Here is a 19,689-nt window from a genome sequence, read left to right as displayed (position 1 = left end):
AAAACAACTGTTGATACATTAAGAGAGAACTAGCACAATCTCAATAGGAGGTCATCATCAGATAAGGAAGTACTTGTATCTGTGATTACCTTAAACAATGGGGAAAGCAGTACTGGTCAACAGTTAGTCCCTGATGGCATTAAACAACTGGGCTGTGAGTGAGACATCTCATGCTCTTCAAGAATGGCAAAAGGAAACAAAGGTTAACTTGCTGGTCTTCCAGTGCACAACCGAGTGTTGCAGACTGGCAAATTCCAAGGTCCAGGACGACGTGCTGAGGGATGTACTGAAGCTTGGGGCTGCAGCTGCAAAGGCTCAATGGGGAAAGGCCACTGTGTAAGGTCCTCCCGCCATAGTATAGCAAGGGGCTGGAACCCATGTAAACCCGGGCTGTATGCACCAGAGAATGTTTTTGGTATGTAATGGAAATGTACATTGTAAATATAACCTGGAATGGCAAGGGTAGTGAGGCACCTCATGTACTATCTTGAAAGAAACTGATCTTTATTGCACTTTAAGAAATATCCAATTTGAGTTGTTTTGTAATGTATTTTTACAAATTTTGTGAATAAAGTATACTTTTTGGGAAAAAAAGTTAACTTGATCAAGCAGCTAAGTCAGAAAGCAGACAGTATATACATTGACTGATAAGGGAAGACAAAACTGGGAAGGTGTAACCACGACTGTTTTCATGATTCGGGGGTCACATGATTTGAAAGGGGTACAAAAACACATATGAAGAAGCTTTTAATTTTAGAGGTCGAGATGCTGCAACAAAGGGGCTAGCTGGACTATGTGCTCTACCCAGAAGAGGAACAGGGTAATATTGTTTTACCTGAGTATTGCCTAAAATAGAGACATGTTGTCCAAGCTTTTCATCTTGCATTCATCAGGACAATCTGCAAGAATACCAATGTAAGGGAAAACAATTTACACTGTATGAGAGAGTGCTGATTGGTTGGCAAGTGAACTCTGACTGGTAGAGGTGTTGCCATGGAGAATGCACCAGTTTACGATGACTGACAATTAGCTGCTAAGCTTTGTTTGAAATTTAAACCAGGCAGCTTAACTTTGATTGGTCAAGGCATTGCCTTGAGGAATGAACCAGTGAATTGCTGTCACTTATTTTATTCAGCTGAAACAGGCACAATGTTTGTACATATTCTTTCTGTCTACAAAGAACAGGGCCCTGTGGATTAATATCTTCTTCTTCGGTCTCCTTGCCTCGAGAGACAATGGGTAAGCGCCTGGAGGTGGTCAGTGGTTTGTGAAGCAGCGTCTGGAGTGGCTATGAAGTCCAATTCTAGAGTGACAGACTCTTCCACAGGTGCTGCAGATAAAATTGGTTGCCAGAGCTGTTACACAGTTGGCTCTCGCCTTGTGCTTCTGTCTTTTTTCCTGCCAACTGCTACGTCTCTTCGACTCGCCACTCTTTAACCCCGCCTTTATGGCTGTCCGCCAGCTCTGGCGATCACTGGCAACTGACTCCCACGACTTGTGGTCAATGTCACAGGACTTCATGTCGCATTTGCAGACGTCTTTAAAGCAGAGACATGGACGGCCGTTGGGTCTGATACCAGACGAGCTCGCTGTACAATGTGTCCTTGGGGATCCTGCCATCTGCCATGCGGTTCACATGGCCAAGCCATCTCAAGCGCCGCTGGCTCAGTAGGGTGTATATGCTGGGGATGTTGGCCGCCTCGAGGATTTCTGTGTTGGAGATACGGTTCTGCCACCTGATGCCAAGGATTCTCCGGAGCAGCGAAGATGGAATGAATTGAGACGTCGCTCTTGGCTGACATACGTTGTCCAGGCCTCGCTGCCGTAGAGCAAGGTACTGAGGACACAGGCTTGATACACTCAGACTTCTGTGTTCCATGTCAGTGTGCCATTTTCCCACACCATCTTGGCCAGTCTGGACATAGCAACGGATGTCTTTCCCATGCGCTTGTTGATTTTTGCATCGAGACACAGATTACTGGTGATAGTTGAACCTAGGTAGGTGAACTTTTGAACCACTTCCAGAGCGTGGTCGCCGATCCTGATGGATGGAGCATTTCTGACGTCCTGTCCCATTATGTTTGTTTTCTTGAGGCTGATGGTTAGGCCAAATTCGTTGCAGGCAGCCGCAATCCTGTCGATGAGTCTCTGCTGACACTCTTCAGTGTGGGATGTTAATGCAGCATAGTCAGCAACAAGGAGTTCCCTGATGAGGACTTTCCGTACTTTGGTCTTTGATCTTAGACGGGCAAGGTTGAACAACCTGCCATCTGATCTTTGTTGAGGAAAATTCCTTCTTCTGAAGACTTGAACGCATGCGAGAGCAGGGAGAAGATGATTCCAAACAGTGTAGGTGCGAGAACACAGCCCTGTTTCACACCACTCAGGATAGGAAAAGGGTCTGATGAGGCGCCGCTATGTTGAATTGTGTCTTTCATATTGTCATGGAATGAGGTGATGATATTTAGTAGCTTTGGTGGACATCCGATCTTTTCTCGTAGTCTGAAGAGACCACATCTGCTGACGAGGTCAAAGGCTTTGGTGAGATCAATGAAAGCAACGTAGAGCGGCATCTGTTGTTCTCGGCATTTCTCCTGTAGCCGAAGGGAGAACAGCATGTCAATGGTGGATCTCTCTGCTCGAAAGCCACACTGTGCCTCAGGGTAGACATGCTCAGCCAGCTTCTGGAGCCTGTTTAAAGCGACTCAAGCAAAGACTTTCCCCACTATGCTGAGCAGGGAGATTCCACGGTAGTTGTTGCAGTCACCGCGGTCACCCTTGTTCTTACAGAGGGTGATGATATTGGCATCGCGCATTTCCTGTGGTACTGCTTCCTCATCCCAGCACAGGCAAAGCAGTTCGTAGAGTGCTGAAAGTATAGCAGGCTTGGCACTCTTGATTATTTCAGGGGTAATGCCGTCCTTTCCAGGGGCTTTTCCACTGGCTAGAGAATCAATGGTATCACAGAGTTCCAATTTTGTTGGCTGTTCGTCCAGCTCATCCATGACAGGCAGAGACTGGGCTGCATTGAGGGCGGTCTCAGTGACATTTTCCCTGGAGTACAGTTCTAGGTAATGCTCCACCCAGCGGTCCATTTGCTTGTGTTGGTCAGTGATTGTGTCCCCTGATTTAGACTTGAGGGGGGCGATCTTCTTGATGGTTGGCCCAAAAGCTCTCTTAATGCCATCATACATTCCTCTGATGTTTCCAGTGTCGGAGGACAGGAGAGGCTGTGGTGAGCCAGCCAGGAGAGGTCTTTTCAGGAGCAAACAGACATTCTCAGTTCCAACTGTTTGTACAATTCAGAAAAACCCAGGTTGCCAAGCAAGTTAGTCATATGACTAGCTGGTCTGACCACATCAGTTTGTGGATTCTCTGGTGTTAGCCAGACTTGGAATGTCTCTTCTTACACACAATACCTGATGCTCAAAATCCACTGTGGGTTAAATTGGAGCAGGGAATAGCCCCTTTGTCCTTACAAGCACTGGCTCTTGGTATGCAAACATGTTTTTCCAGCCAAGGGCTTGGTGATTTTTTAACAAGCTCTTTCTTCACTTCAACAACAGTTTAAAATTTAATGTCCATATGCCTCATTCTTAGCAGGTGGGGGTCAAGCATGACACAACCCATAAGCCACAGAGTGTGAAACAGTCAGCTTTTATCTAGTGTATACAGTATATAATACAATTATTTATGATATCAAATAGTTACAAATAAATTAAGGTACAAAAGATATAACCAACTGCTAGCATATTGTGGAATATTGTTTTCAGTTACTATTGTGTTTTAAAATTATGAATATTCTGAGTTAGCTTTGAGCTTTGCCAAGGATTATTTAATATTAAGGGGTGGGCAGGTGTGGGGAAGAACATTTGTCTCAAACTTTGGCTCCAGAGAGCTCAACTAACTGGAAAACTTTTAATTTAGCTTTGCATTTAATCCACCCACATTTTAAATATTCATCTCCCATTACATAATAACCACATACTGCTGAGAGGTTTAGTGTTTGCAATTTTTATTACAATACGAGTAACATTTTTATATCTTATCACATTGAAATATCTCTTTAGAGCTGCTCACAATCAATTACTTTTGATGTGGAGTAACGTGCTATGTAGGCTTTGGGCACTGGGATAACTCAGATACCGTACTTAGTAATGAAGGTTTTGGATACCCCATGTAACTCATTGTTCCAGCAACTTCCAGCAAATTACTTCCAGTGATCTTTTTCACCCCCCGAGTTCACATGTAGTTTTCAGTTAGGGTCAGCTGTAACAGTACTGCAGTTCCTTCAGACGGAATAGTTTAATACAAAAATGCATAGTAACCTGCTGTTTAGTACATGGTTTGGTAAAAAGTCTGATATCACAAATTAAATAACAAACTGACAAGAATAGGTATCAGCAGTGATTTTATTGCTGTGACTGGATCCCTCACCATTACTATAATAAACCATGTCATCGCTTCTTCTTGCCAGATTTTGGGGCTTTGTGCAAGCCATTAATATACTTCGGAGGGATCCTGTACTCCTCTGCAACACAATCACAAAAGAAATATTTGACTGAACAAAATGATCCTCAGAACGGTTTTTCCTCCTAGTTAGTTACAAAAATGTCAACATAGTAGAACTGAATGAATGTATAATATTTCATTAAAATACCACACAAGATTCAACAACTGGTATACACAGTAATTAACGCAATCCTTTAGATTTATAGACTAGATATGGGGGGAGCACTTTATAATGAAATTACTTGCTTCTCCCATCCACCAATGGAATGTTCCTCTTTAAATAAAAATTAAAGGGACCATGCCAGGTCTTTGACTCCCTCTTCTCCCCAAGTGTGTACTTCTGAGATCCAGGGCTTCTTAAATGGCAAACCCCAAATCATTATCCTATTTTATATAAAGATAGCACATCATGAAAAATGACATCTGTTGGGGGAAATACAAGACAAGGTACTGGAGCTTCCAGTCATACGAGGGGTGTAGAGTTGTGTGATTCTTTTAATCCCCTTCCCTCTGAATTTTCTTCCCTCATTACCACTCTAGGTAGTGCCTAGTGCAGGGCTACAGTACCAACAGCTCCCAAAATCTTATCCAAGTAACATACTTCACAATTTGAAAATCCATATAGTCTAAAATATTGAAACGGAACACACATACGCCAGTGTGATACATAATACAAGATCCAAAAAGACTCCAGTCCAACTGGCCAGTTCCAAACAAACAATCACTTGATCCCTTGGTACTCCAAATATTCATCACCCTCGGTGTGACATTGATCCTTGCATCTATCCTCTTCTAACCTTGAGCCTGTGTCCCCTGGTTTCAGAATTTGTAATGATCTCAAATGTATCAAGGTTCCATAAGTTAATTTTATTGAATACTTGCATAATATCTCCTCGATCCTTCTTCCCCAGAGAAAACAATTCCAGCCTTTTCAATCTCTCCTAACTCGGATGCTTTAAGTTAGGCAGCATTTGAATTTCAATAGACCACACCCACAGAATTTCCACGCAATAAAAAAGGACCATCATTTCCTCTGGAATTTCTGTTAGCAAGACCTTTCTCCCATAATAAATCCATGCTGAATTGCTCTTACCTTATTCCCTCTTTCAGGATGCCTAATTGCTCACTGGTCACTAGTTCCTTGAATCGTCCCTAAACCCCTTTTTAAAGATCGGCATTACGTTAGCTACTTTTCTATCTTTCGGATTGGGAACATCTTCTGTTTATAAGATTCTCTGAAAGACAGTGGCAAGGCATAATAAATCTGGCTAGTCACTTCCTGAATACCCTTGTAAAAAGTGCATCTGGATCCACTGCCCTGTCTTCCTTGAACTCCCTCAGCCAGTAATTCCCCTATCTGAAATTTCTCTTTCTTTTATTACTTTGGCTACACATCCTTCCCCAGCAAAGAAATTCAGCTTCCCTATTGGGAAAACTGCCCATGGTGCTCTCCGTGAACACTGTTATGAAGGTGCTTCTATATTTTTTGTTAAGTAAAGTTTTGGAGATGGATTCATTGGAGAACTGAAGTAATTCCATAGATGTTGGACTTTTAAAGAGGTCAACAGAAGGATACTTGAGGTCTTGTTTGAAAACAACCTTTATGGGAAATAACCTGCCAAAGGCTCAATAAACAACAGAAACCTTGGTGAACTGGGAAAGATGTTTACAGAGAAGTGACATGCCAAGATTTATGAGGGTCAGGAGGTTCTGACTAGCGGTTTGGGGTTTCGCTTCTAAGACATTGTTTTGGTTCAGTTGGGGCATGGACAATGCTTGAAAAGCAGTTGAAGATCAATCTGCCAAAGAACAAACCCCCAGCTCATCTCTCTAAGATACCCTGAGAGGTCCAGTATGTCAGCTCCTCTTTCCTCCTGTCTTTGAAAAACCCTGCATATACAGTGTGATAACCAAAACCTTTGATGCCACATATCTCCTGAAAAGCTGGAAAAAACCTGCCAGATTAATTCTTGATGCCGCCTGAAAAGAACTGCTCCAGAAAAGATCCGAGTGACCCGTCTACATGTACTCAGACACCAGACCAAAATGGACAACTGACATCTTTCCATATCTTTCTCTCTCTTCAAGAATTAGCAAGTATTTGACAAAAGTATTTTTTTTGTGTTTTTTTTTGTAACAGAGCTTAGCAGAGAGAATTCCTTTATTTTCTCAAGAGTGTGTGTGAGAATTTGTTGGGGGGGGGGGGGGGGATTTGAAAAAGGAACGTTCATATTTCAATCTGTATGTTAATGTTTTGCTTCGTTACTGGATAAGTTTTGATTTTAATAAACTAATAATTTTGTTGTTTATTAAAGAAACAACCTAGTTAGTGTATTTTATTTTGGGATAAAGAGTAGAGTATATGCTTGACCGCAATGGTAACTGGGTAAACATTTAAATATATGTTCTGACCTGTGGAGAAGTAGAACGAGAAAAATACAGTGCACTCCTCCCACCTCGGTCGTAACAACCCAGAAAAAGATTAATTAATTTAGTGTACTTACTCTTCCTTGATCACTTGACATTACGTCACCTTTGGATCTTTCACTGACTTACCACTTCCTCTTTCACCTGTTTGCTAAGAATATAGCTACAGAGATGCTTAACATTTCTTTCAATGTTCTCTGCTAAGCTAACCTCATTTTCTATTTAGGCTCTTCTGACCAGTTTTGTTTAACCTCCATTACCTTGCTTTTGTATTAATTTCACTCCTGCAGCCTTAGATACATGAGGGGCAATCTCTTTCTCTTACCCCCCCCCCCCCCCCACCCCCACCCTCCCACCACCCTCATTCCTTACTTGACTTCAATTTTAGCCCACATCAGGCTTTTCCTTCTGTTAACCTCTTGGTGGTGCGTATCTGTTCCATACTCCATGTATAGCATTTCTAAGACCAATCCACATTTCTTCCAGCCTCTCCCTTCTTACAGTGCTGTCCAGTTTCCTTAGTATACCCCTCATGAATACTCACCTCCACTTAACATGTGCTAACATCATTACTTTCCCAAATCATATTTACACCTTTTGAAAAAAAAAATCCCTTCAGTCACTGTGCCAACATGTCTACATTGTATTTTATATTGTCACAACTCATCAAATGCTTGAAGAAGAATACAATGATGCCAAATGTAAAGTACATTTCATGTAGTTTAAAAGAACGCACAGATCATGCAAAATTCTACAGGCTTAGAAATTAAGGAAATTAGATTATTTTACCCATTAATGTTTTGTTTTAAGTGAAAGTACTTGCCTGTTAGGAGCTTGGCAATATGATTAACCTGGTTGCCTTGAACCTGAAGTGCCATCTTGTCCTTTGTACCAGGGACTAGATTCATAGTTACACTGGCCTGAGCTCTTTGCTGAAGGGCATTTCCCAGGAGTTGAGGATCTAAGCCATACACTTCAAGGTTTTTAATAATAGTTACCTATAAAAAAAACAAAAATAAGATTGCAGTACAACAATAACTATTTGCATTTATATAGCACTTTTAACATGCAAGGCACTTCATAGAGGCATAAAACAGACATGGAAGGACAGAAAGCCAAAGAAGTTTTTTTTAAAGAAGGATTACAAAGCAAGAGAGAAACATGGAGGGGTGTAGGAAGGCAATTACAGGCTTAGACGGCTGAAGGTACGGCAGCCAACAATGAGGTTGAAAGGGATGGAATGCACAAGTGGCAACAGTTGGAGAATGAAGAGTTCTGGGGGATGGGTGAGGTGAGGATGGGCCATGCAGGGTTGAAGAAGGTTACATACAGAAAAAAATTCTGATGGGATATAAACAGAGTGATGAGGATTTTAAATTGGAGACATTGGAGGACCAGAATCCAGTGCAGATCAGCAAGGTCTAGAGTGATGAGTGGAACCTGGTGAGGGATAAGATATGGCCAACAGAATTTTAGATGAGCTGAAAAAGCATAAATTGCAGCCATAGGCTTATCCAAGAGGGATTCAAGCCTGAAATGATGGCAGGAAGTAGAATGGTAGGGAATAATAATGGGTTGGGGTAGGATTTAGAGGGTTGGAAAGTCCCCAAGAGGGGAGAAACACAAAGTGGCATGACTGAGTGACAGATAGGGAAAAGAGACAGGAGAGGTCCTGAGGGGGACAAAGAGAAAAAAAGGGGAATAAAAGTAATGGGCATAGCTGGAGTGCGCTGTTCTGTATTGATGGCGTAAGTAGTACTCATAACATCAATTTAAAAGCTCAATTCATGTTGCAGGACACACAAACTTTCCTAACTCTTTGTTAACCTTTTTTCTCTCTTCAGGTGTTGTTCCACTCTCCTTTAAATCTGCCATCATCACCCCTCGCCTCAAAAAAACCAACACTTGATCCCACCGTCCTTGCAAATGACCGTCCCATCTCCAACCTCCCTTTCCTCTCCAAAGTCCTTGAACGTGTTGTCGTCTCCCAAATTCGGTCCCATCTTTCCTGGAACTCCATGTTTAAATCCATCCAATCAAGTTTCCACCCCGCCATAGTTCCGAAACAGCTCTCATCAAAGTCACAAATCCTATGTAACTGTGACAAAGGTAAACCGTCCCTTCTTGTCGTTCTCGACCTGTTGGCAGCATTTAACATGATTGACCACACCGCCCTCCTCCAACCTCTCCACTGTCATCCAGCTGGGTGGGACTGTTCTCACCTGGTTCCTTTCTCATCCTTCTAATCGTAGTCAAGAATCACTTGCAGTGGCTTCTCTTCCTGTTCCCACACTGTTACCTCTGGTGATCCCCAAGGGTCTGTCCTTGGCCCTCCTATTTCTCATCTACATGCTGCCCCTTGGTGACATCATCTGACAACACAGCATTAGTTTTCACATGTACGCCAACGACACCTGCTCTACCTCACCACCACCTCCCTCAACTCCACCACTGTTGCTAAATTATCAGACTGCTTATAGGACTCCAGTATTGGATGAGCAGAAATTTTCTTCAATTAAATATTGAGAATACTGAAGTCATCGTTTTCAGTCCCCACTCCAAACTCAGTTTCCCTAACTTCCGACTTCATCCCTCTCCCTGACAACAGTCTGAAATTAAACCAGTCTGTTTTCAACCTTGGTTTTTTTTAAATGTTGTTTTTGTGGGAAGTGGGCGTCGCTGGCTAAGCCAGCATTTACTGCCCATCCCTAATTGCCCTTGAACTGAATGGCCATTTCAGAGGGCATTTAAGGGTCAACCACATTGCTGTGGGTCTGGAGTCACATGTAGGCCAGACCAGTTAAGGACAGCAGATTTCCTTCCCTAAAGGACATTAGTGAACCATATGGGTTTTTACAACAAATCGACAATGGTGTCACGGTCACCATTGTCACCATTAAACTAGCTTTTAATTCCAGATTTATTAATTTAATTCAAATTTCACCATCTGCTGTGGTGGGATACGAACCCATGTCCCCCGAGCTTTAACCTGAGCTCTGGATTACTAGTCCAGCGACATTACCACTATGCCACCACCTCCCCACCTTTGGTGTCACATTTGACCTTGAGTTGAACTGCTGACAACCTATTTGCACCATCACCAAGAACCCAAATTCCACCTCTGTAACATCTCGCAACTTAGATCTTGTCTCAGCTCATCTGCTGCTGAGACTCTCATTCATGTCTTCATTCCCTCTCGACTTTACTATTTCAAAGCACTCCTGGCTGGTCTCCCGCAATCAACCCTCCGTAAATTTGAGGTCATCCAAAATTCTGCTGCCCATGTCTCAGCTTGCACCACGTCCTATTCACTGCCCTACACTGGCTCCTGGTCAAGCAAAGATCTAATCTGAATATTCTCATCTTTGTTTTCAAATCCCTCCATGGCCTTACCCCTCCCTATTTCTGTAATCTCCTCCAGCCCTACAACCCTCCGAGATATCTGCGCTTCTCTAATTCTGTTCTCTTGAGCATTCCCAATTTTAATGGCATCTTCAGTTGCCTTGGCCCTATGATTTGGAATACCCTCCCTATACCTCTCCACTTCACTTTTCTCCTTTAAAGGCACTCCTCAAAGCCTAATTCTTTGCTCAAGCTTTTGGTCATCTTATCTAACACCTCCTTATATGGTTCGGTGTCGTATTATGCTTTATAAGGCGCTTGTGAAGTGCCTTGGAAAGTTTTATTATTTTAAATGCACTACATAAATGTCAGCTGTTGTTGCTGCATGAATAGACTAGAGGACTTTTGATCAGGAGTTATTTAACTTAAATGAGAGGCTTAACATCTCAAGATTGTGAAATGTAAATCTACCAAGCTAAACACTTGGTCTTAGCTCTATGAAGAAGTAACTGAGAAGGTTGATGAGGGTAGTGCTGTTCATGTGCGTTTGGACTTTCAAAACGCATTTGACAAAGTACCACATTATAGATTTGTTAGCAAAATTAAAGCCCATGGAATTAAAACGATAGTGGCATGGATACAAAATTGGCTAGAGTAGAGTGACCTGTTGTTTTTCAGGCTGGAGAGTGGTATACAGTGGTGTTCCCAGGGAGTCAGTATTAGGACCACTGCTACTTTTGACATAAATTAATGACCCAGACTTGAGTATACAGGATATAATTTCAAAGCTTCCAGATGACACAAAATTTGAAAATGTAGTAAATAAGGAGGAGGATAGTAACAGACTTCAGGAGGACACAGACAGACTGGAGAAATGAGCAGATATGTGGCAGATGAAATTTAATGCAGAGAAGTATAAAATAATACATTTTGGTAAGAAGAATGAGCAGAGGCAATATGTACTAAATGGTACAATTTTAAAAGGGATGCAAGAACAGAAAGACCTGGAAGTATATTAACACAAATCTTAGAAGGTGGCAGGACAAGTTGAGATGGTTATTAAAAAAGCATATGGGATCCTTGGCTTTATTAATAGAGGAATAGCGTACAAAAGCAAAGAAGTTGTGCTAAACCTTCATAAAACACTCGGTAGACCTCAGCAGGAGTACTGTGTTAAATTCTGGGCATCACACTTTAGGAAGGATATCAAGGCTTTGGAGAGGGTGCAGGAGAGATTTAGAAGAATGGTACCAGAAATAAGGAACTCTAGTTGTCTGGACAGACTGGAGAAGCTGGAATTGTTCTCCTTAGAACAGAAACGGCCAAGAGATTTGACAGAGGTGTTCAAAATCATGAATGGTTTCGATACAGTAAATAAGGAGAAGTGTTAGTAACCAGAGGACACAGATTTAAGGTAATTGTTAAAAGAAGCAGAGGTGATATGAGGAAGTACTTTTTTTTTTACATACAGCTAGTTGTTATGATCAGGAATGCACTGCGTGAAAGCGTGGTGGAAGCAGATTCAATAGTGACATTCAAAGGGAACTGGATTATTACTTGAAGGTGAAAAAAATACAGGGCTATAGGGTAGAAGCAGGGGAGTGGGATTAAATTGTACAGCTCCACCAAAACGTCAACACAGTCATGATCAGCTTAATTGCCTCCTTCTGCGCTGTATCATTCTATGATTATCGGTCAGGGCCCCAAGTAGGTGATAAGCAGAAGTTAATTATCCCCTCAAGAAGTAAACAAAATACTGGAAAGGTAGTTTCATTTCTGCACCACCCAGTCGTTGGAAGTAGTATCTAAGGCTTGAGAGGAGTTTATAAAAATGAAGAGAATGAAAGTGAAATCACATGGCCACAATAATTCTGGTGTGCTGCAAAGGGCAGGAAGGCAGTAGTGTGTAAAGGCCGTTGAAGATCAGCAGCTACCTTTTATATTTGAGGGTTAACTCAACATATGCAAAGTGGACAACCCTTATAATAACGACAGCAAAGGAGTGATGGACAAAGAACCAGGCAAACTATACTGTGAATGTATTTATTCCTTTTGAGGTGAAATTAGGTACAACTCCTATAAAAATGAAGCAAGTCTCCTGTGCACATAGAATACACTGCAACCAGCACTGCATTCCATATCATGACTGCTGTGAGCCAAATGCATCCTAGGCAACAAGATATTGACAAACAGCAACTCTGCATATTCTACATCATATATCAATACTTCTTCAGTTCCCACTTCATGTGGCATCTTCAAATCCGAACAAATGATAGTAGTAAGAAAAAGAATTGTTAAAAAAAATCACAACCTTAAATGCATAATGTCAACTCCATAATATCACTAAAAATTAACAGTAAAAACTCAGCGAATAAGCCATTCAGGTGATGATGCCCAAATCCCTCAACTTGACTATAACTCACCGAGAAGTATCCATTACAGTCCCTCTGGTAACTAGTTTTCAGCTACTGACCTTTTTGTTTGAAGCACGCTGTGCAACATCAATGCTAATGTGTTTAATGTTACCCTTTCGAATGATTGGCTTTTGCCCAGGAATAGTCACTTGATGACATCGCTGCACCCTCTGCAGGCACCTGTAAAACAAACTCTAGCTATAATTCACTATAGCAGCAAATCAGACTATGCACAAGCTTTGATTCAATTTTGATTAAACCCATCCCTTTGAGGGCAGTTACTGACAGCTCCTATAATATTAATAATGCTAGGTTTGCATGCTGCAAATTTTAAAAAGTAAAATTACAGAATGGTTCTTAATGTTTTTGAAGGATGTGAAGAAATTAAAGAATGACTCGAATAAAACTTGGAAACAGATTGATAAGAATTTTTTTTTTAAAACATAGCTTATTTACCTTGGCTCCTGGTTCCCCAATGCCTCAAATTTAACATTTTCATCGTGTTTCAATCCCTTTGTGGCTTTGCTTCTCCAATCAATATAACCTTCTTAAGCCCTATAACTTTCCAAGAGCTCGGCATACCGCCAACTCCGGCCTCTTATGTAATTCCCCATTCCCTATATGCCTCCACTAGCGGCTCTGCCTTCAGCCATCTAGCACTGAGCTCTGGAATTCTCTCTAAGTACTCCCACTATAAAACTCTCCTCAGCACCCAGCTCTTTGGCCAAGGTTTTGGTCACCCCTCCTAATATCTTCTTCCCTTCTTGGCATTGACATTTTATCTGATTACGCTTTTATGAGGACCCTCGGAATTATTTTTTTCTATGTTAAAGGCACCAGATAAATGCAAGCTGCTGTCAATCTTAATGTTGCAATACCTCAGTGGACAATATTTCAGCCAGAGTGAAGCAGTTAATAGCTCTACTTACCTGGTAAAGAGGTCATCCCATGTGAGTTTTGTTATAGCATGATGCTCAGATTTTTCCAATATGCAGTCACAAAGAGTAGGATTAATGGTTACATAACTGAGGAAGAGACAAAACAGTGAAACACTGTAAAATGCAGCAGTCGTGCTAAAAGTGTAATTATGTATTGATGGACTGAAACAAACATCATAGACGAGGTATTATTTTATTAGGATTTAGGCTTTATTTTAAGTTTCATATACTAATCCATTCTGATATCTATCCCTTTAAGGATTATGGCAGTAATTTTACATGACAATAAAAACCACAATGACATCACAATGCTACTCCTGTTTTTTTCTAGGAAATACTAACCAGGATTTTCTACATGAGCAACAGAGTTGCCAGGTTTTTGTTTCAGCAACTTCTAATTTTGGGATAAAATACATCATGAAAACAAAATGAAAGAGTCCATAACTGAAGGATGCATCAGATAGTAGGCCATATCATTGTAAAGGAATATATTTAAGTCAAGTAAAATACGATGGCTGTGTCATTAATGTGCATAAAATCTATTGAACAGCTGACGCGCTAAAGGATTAGGCATTATAAACCAGAGGACAAGTATGGCCTTCACACCCCCATGGTCAAAGCACTTAGTCAATTCTTTTAAATGCTCAACTGAATGACTCAGTTACTATAACAGAAACCATAATACAATGGAACTGAAAGAAATGTTTCAAGAGTTGGCCAACTAAAACTTCTATTAAGAAACCTAATGTGAATGTGAAATGTGATCAGCGAACCTTCATAGACAACTGCCTTACTTAATAATACACATTATCTGTCAACAAGTAACAAGGCACATTTAGATCAACTAGACGGGAGAACCCTTGGCCTTTTCTGTGTAATAATGTCAATGCTCCGTGCCATTCTGTTGTATGAAGGACTCTTTATCCATTTCAAGTTCTTCAAACTAGACTGAATTATTTTAAAGATTTATATACTTACTTTTTATTGTAGTCATCTATCAGTTCATTGGACTTTACATAATTTGTGACGATACTTCTAATGTCGACAATCGAGAGGATGTCATCTTTTCTAAACAGAACAACAACAAATTTACCACAGAAGAACAAAAAAGAGAATCCTTTCTCTCTGACGATAATTCCCAATCTGGTTGCATGTTTAAGAAACCATATGGGGATCAGAACGGCGCAGTGACTTAACATACCTCTGAGGCCCAAACCAGTCTTCAGCCTAGACTGATGGGATCAGAGTCTCTTCCCACTGATGCTAGTAGAATACCAAGTGAAATGGAGTCTCAGTCATCTTGAATCAGTTCCTAGTGCAGAGGTCTATAGTATAAAACTGTCCGTTATTCAATATAAAATGACAACTCCCTCTTAAAGGCCACAAAGTTGGTGTAAGAAATTGAAATGATAGGTGATAGGTAAATTGGCCATTGTAAATTGTCCCTAGTGTAGGTAGGTGGTAGGGAATATGGGATTACTGTAGGGTTAGTATAAATGGGTGGTTGTTGGTCGGCACAGACTCGTTGGGCCGAAGGGCCTGTTTCAGTGCTGTATCTAAATAAAAATAAAATAAGAAATGCTATATCAGTAGAATAGGTAGTTGTGTTTAAAGGTGCAAGTACCTGAATACCAGAACCATTCACAACAAAGTAACAAAATTCAAGGCTTTTGTGGTAATTGGAAAGTATGATAGAACAGGACATCGCAACGAAATAAAGAACTTAAGATACGCACCTCTCAGTGATGGGAGGGGAGTACAAGGGTTAGAGGGTTTAGGAAGGTCATATTGAAAAGAATAGACAATGATATATCTCAGAAACAGCTGGGAGGTAAAAGAAATAGATCCTTACATTGTTGGGTCTTTACTACCTTTCTTCTAGATTTTTCGGCTTTCATACCTTGTATTATTCTCAAACGCAAATCTCACTTTCCCAAGACCTCAAGGGTATTTTATCAAAAGCACAGTATTTAGGTTTTTTTTTAAGTATTGTGGCTAGGACAGCATTCAGAAAAACATGTTTCAGACTTATAACTATTAAGCAATTTTACTTATAGATGAGAAGCAAATAAGTAATGGTAACCTATGCTTTTTCCTATTCTAAATTCCTATGTCTATATTGAGTATATAATTCGTCAAGGTGTCAAAACCAAGCCCAAAAAACTACTAACCAATCAACCTTATTGCAGTAACTGGCAAAATAATGCAAGTGATCATTAAGAACAAAGCTGAGAAGTATTGATATGAAAATAGTCAAACATGTGCAAGCTAACAGAAGGGGTCAATTCTGCCTGACCAACCTCCATGACTTTATTTTGAGGAAGTGTTGCCCCAAGTGGTTGTTAGAAAGACCTATAATATAGTACATCAAGACTTACAGATAACTTTCCATCAAGCTCCCAGTAAAAGGCTGCCACACAGCTTAGGGCAGTACACCATAAGTAAAGCTTAGAGTGCATAAGGAATTGGTTGAAGAGAGGAAGTTGTGGGTTAAGCTAATAGAGTGGGGTGATGCACTGAATGGTGCACCCCAGACATTGGTACACGAGCCTACAGTTTCTGATCTACCTAACTAACCTGCATTCAAAACCACACAGAACAATGATTAAGCTAGCAAGATGACACTAAAAGGGGACAGTAGGCTGAAAATCAGAACCAGCCATATTTGCAAATATGCAGAACGTTGGCAAATAATCACAAGGTTTTGCGCATAGGAAGAAGAAAAGGAACAATAGACCTCAATGAATAATGCAGCACAATCTAGGAAAGATGCTGAAAGAGATCTAGGAATGGTAGTAGACTCATCTCTGCCCATAGTCATTCACGGGGAGAGCATCAATTTACCAAGCAAGCAGAAGGTGGAGCCATTCTGCCAAATCAATATGACTTCAAGTCCAAGGCAGACATAAAGTTGTAAAAAAATTCTGATCAGGCTGCATCCTAAATAATACATTCAGTTCTGTTCAGTGAAGCAAAAGGGAAATGTTCGAGACCTGGAAATGTGACAGAGGACTATGAGGTTAATCTCCAATGTTGAAGGCCTGAATTATGAAGGTCAGAAAAGTTGGATTATTTTGTCTTGAAATGAGGTGAATAAGAAGGATCATGGAGGTGTACATGATACTAAGTGGAATAGAGCACTCTGTCAAGTTAAAGCATGTCTGTAAGACAAAGGAACACGTGCACAAAAGCCAAATTCAAATCCATTGCCAATAAAAACCTTTCACTCAAAGAGCAACCAAGACTGGAACAGTCTTGTTATGGTAGTGGAGAAAAAAAATCCCAGAACCATTTGAGAGGTGTCCAGATGCTGTGATGGGGAGGAATGGCATGTTTCTATGGAAGGCGGAGTTAGAAAACTAAAAGGCTTCCCACATGGAGTGGTTAAAGCAGATAGCATTGATACATTTAATAACAATCTGCATTTAATCCAACACCTTTAAATAGCAAAGCATCCCAAAGAGCTTCACAAAAGCATTATTAAACAAAATTTGACAAGCCAAAGGAGGCAATAAGACAGAAAGCCAAAAGTTTTCTCAAAGAGGTAGGATTTAAGGAGCATCTTAAAAGAGGAGAGAGGTGGAGAGGTTTAGGGAGATAATTTCAGAGCTTAGGGACTAGGGAGCTGAAGATACAGCCTTCAATGATGGGGTGATAGGAGTTGGGGACACACAAGAGGCCAGAATTGGAGGAGCCCAGAGATCTTGGAGGGTGAAGATGGTTACAAAGATAGGGAGGGATGAGGCCACAGAGAGATTTGAGAACAAGGATGAGAATTTTAAAACCATGGTATTGCCAATGTATCCGTAAGGGAGAAGGGAATTCAGGGCTATGGGGCAGGATGGGAACCTGTAGAGTGGATGGAAGGAAGCTTGTGTGAATATAAACACTGGAATAAACCAGGTCGGCCAAATGGCCTGTTTCTATGATTATAGATTCTACCTAATTCTATATAATCTTGAGTTAGGGGTTAAGGCCCATTGCTGCCACAGAGCAAAGGGAGCTTTACACCATACCTGATCAATGCTCACATGGAAGTAGTTGATACTGAAATAGGAAGTGCAAAGTATTGATATTCTCACAGTTTGACAAGACCACACACCTGCACAAATTCTGGATCTGACTTCACAATATAGATGGGGCTTATCAATTCAGGAGAAAAATTACAGTCCCTCTTCACAACAGCCAGCCATTTCCCTGCCTCCATCAGAAGATTACTGCATGTGATCATTCATTGTGCAAACAACCACCCACCAACCCCCAGCAACATGTCCTAAACCTACCCCTCACTATCTTGTACCCATACCTCCTCATCCTCACAGTGTAACAATTCTGAAGGACTGGGCTTTGAAAGGTAGAGTTGTGGCCCCTCCTACTCCATGGGAAGAGATGCTGGAAATCTGAAATAAAAGCAGAAAATGCTGGAAATACTCAGCAGGTCTGGCAGCATCTGTGGAGGGGGCTAACATTTCAAGTCTCACGGGGCCATAATGAATGTTAGCAATGTTCTGTAACTACAGTGTGAATCAGCCTCAGTAACTTTGGCCACACCTCTGCTGGGCTGAGTAATACATAGATAGCATTAACATTTCTCAGAACTTTCATTGCATAAATAGGGCGCCACTCAAGGATGCAACCAGACTTACAAATTCACGGCTTTGTCATTCACATTCTTTGCTCAGGACCACTTACAGTATAAAAGTGTTCCTGCGTGACCTGCTCTCAGAAAGGAGTTTTCCATTTCCAGAAAAATGGGTCATTAACACAAATAGGGATAGACTGTATTACACATTTCAGGCAGGCAGTTTAACAATACCTACTTGAGTCCTGCATGCTCAAACAGGGGAAGTAATTTACTGGAAACACTGTAAAATGACTTGATCTCAGGTGGTTGGTAGAGTGACTCACTGTCTCTGTCAATCTTCACCACTTCTTCACCAGTGGCTGCTTCAGGAATTTTGAAGGACTGCAGGCTGCAAGCAGAAAATACAATTCTAAATGGCATGAAGGCAATTCTATTTAACAGCTATTTCGATGAGTTTGTGTTCCTTTTTTTACCCCCCCCCCCACCCCCCCCAGTGGGAAAGATTCCTGGAAAGATTGCACTTGTCCTTTTATAATTTCTTCAATTTCAACGTGTGTGACCAGAATCGCCAGTGAAGTCTGCTAGTTTGGTTGTGGCTCTAGAGAACTATTGTGCTGTAATCAATCGTTTTTTTTTGTTTCCCCCCTTAAATCAGATAGAATTAAATTGTATAGAACCTACAGCACAGGAATAGAAAAATAATCAATTTTCTAACTAATTATATATAGCATTTCCACATTCCCTCATGAACTCATTATGTAATAATAATCTTACTTTTTATAAAATCAGACTAAAATGACAACTCTTCCAAAACCTCAGTTTACATATATTTTTTAAATAGACAAAAGCTATCATTTGTGTTGCAATATGTGCCCGTTATTTGACACTGAACATCAGCTCACTGTCACTGTTTTCATTTTGATTAATACGACAGCAAAAAAATTAAATATGCATAAGATTACAGCACCCACAAAGTACCAAAAGGTGTTAGGTACTGTCGTAACCAAAACGAAAATTGTGCTGTTGGGTTGAACTTTACAACTGCCCCGATGTTGGGGGTCATGACAGCGGGGGGTTGGGGGTTAGGAAGGGGGGTGGAAATGCTTCCGGCAGAAACCTGCCACAGGCCTCGATGCCAGGAAGGCCTGGCCCGTTATTGCTGGCTGCAGCGAGGCCTCGTGGCGGCCCCCCCACCGCTCAGCAATGGTGGCTAAATTTATATATTTAACTAAAGGTAAATTAACGAATTAATTACCTGTTCGCCTCCGCCTTCCATCCCGCTCCGATATTGGTGCCGGTGGCCGGCACTCCCGTGCCTTCTGATACCCATCCGGGAATCCAAGGAGGGACACTGGTGGGGAGGGGGGGAAGCAGGCCAATTTCTCAGTGCGGGAGAGGCGTCAGAGTGATTTGATTGGTGTAGGGGATGGTGGGAAGGGGTTAAGATTAAAGTTTGTAAACTTCGGGGTGG

At 41.2% G+C, this 19,689-nt stretch overlaps 1 protein-coding gene across 2 annotated transcripts in view; it reads right to left on the bottom strand.

Moving 5' to 3' along the window:
- Positions 1 to 3,998: 3,998 nt before the first annotated feature.
- eif2d (eukaryotic translation initiation factor 2D) overlaps positions 3,999 to 19,689 on the bottom strand; it is a 40,592-nt gene continuing 24,901 nt past the window's right edge. Inside the window, exons 10-15 of one of the 2 annotated variants that reach the window (XM_068057285.1) lie at positions 18,454 to 18,606; positions 14,612 to 14,701; positions 13,625 to 13,720; positions 12,755 to 12,875; positions 7,763 to 7,937; positions 3,999 to 4,531 (exon numbers count right to left, since the gene is read on the bottom strand). In XM_068057285.1, the coding sequence (XP_067913386.1) occupies positions 4,458 to 4,531; positions 7,763 to 7,937; positions 12,755 to 12,875; positions 13,625 to 13,720; positions 14,612 to 14,701; positions 18,454 to 18,606 (709 nt within the window). In that variant the 3' untranslated portion in view covers positions 3,999 to 4,457. Of the gene's footprint in view, positions 4,532 to 4,563; positions 5,748 to 7,762; positions 7,938 to 12,754; positions 12,876 to 13,624; positions 13,721 to 14,611; positions 14,702 to 18,453; positions 18,607 to 19,689 lie in introns of those variants that run through there. The other variant, XM_068057286.1, reaches the window with a different exon arrangement.

Source organism: Heterodontus francisci, chromosome 25 (genome assembly GCF_036365525.1).
Source record: "Heterodontus francisci isolate sHetFra1 chromosome 25, sHetFra1.hap1, whole genome shotgun sequence".
NCBI lineage: Eukaryota > Metazoa > Chordata > Chondrichthyes > Heterodontiformes > Heterodontidae > Heterodontus > Heterodontus francisci.
The sequence above is the reverse complement of the archived record's forward strand: the minus strand, read 5'-3'. Positions and strand labels throughout refer to the sequence as shown.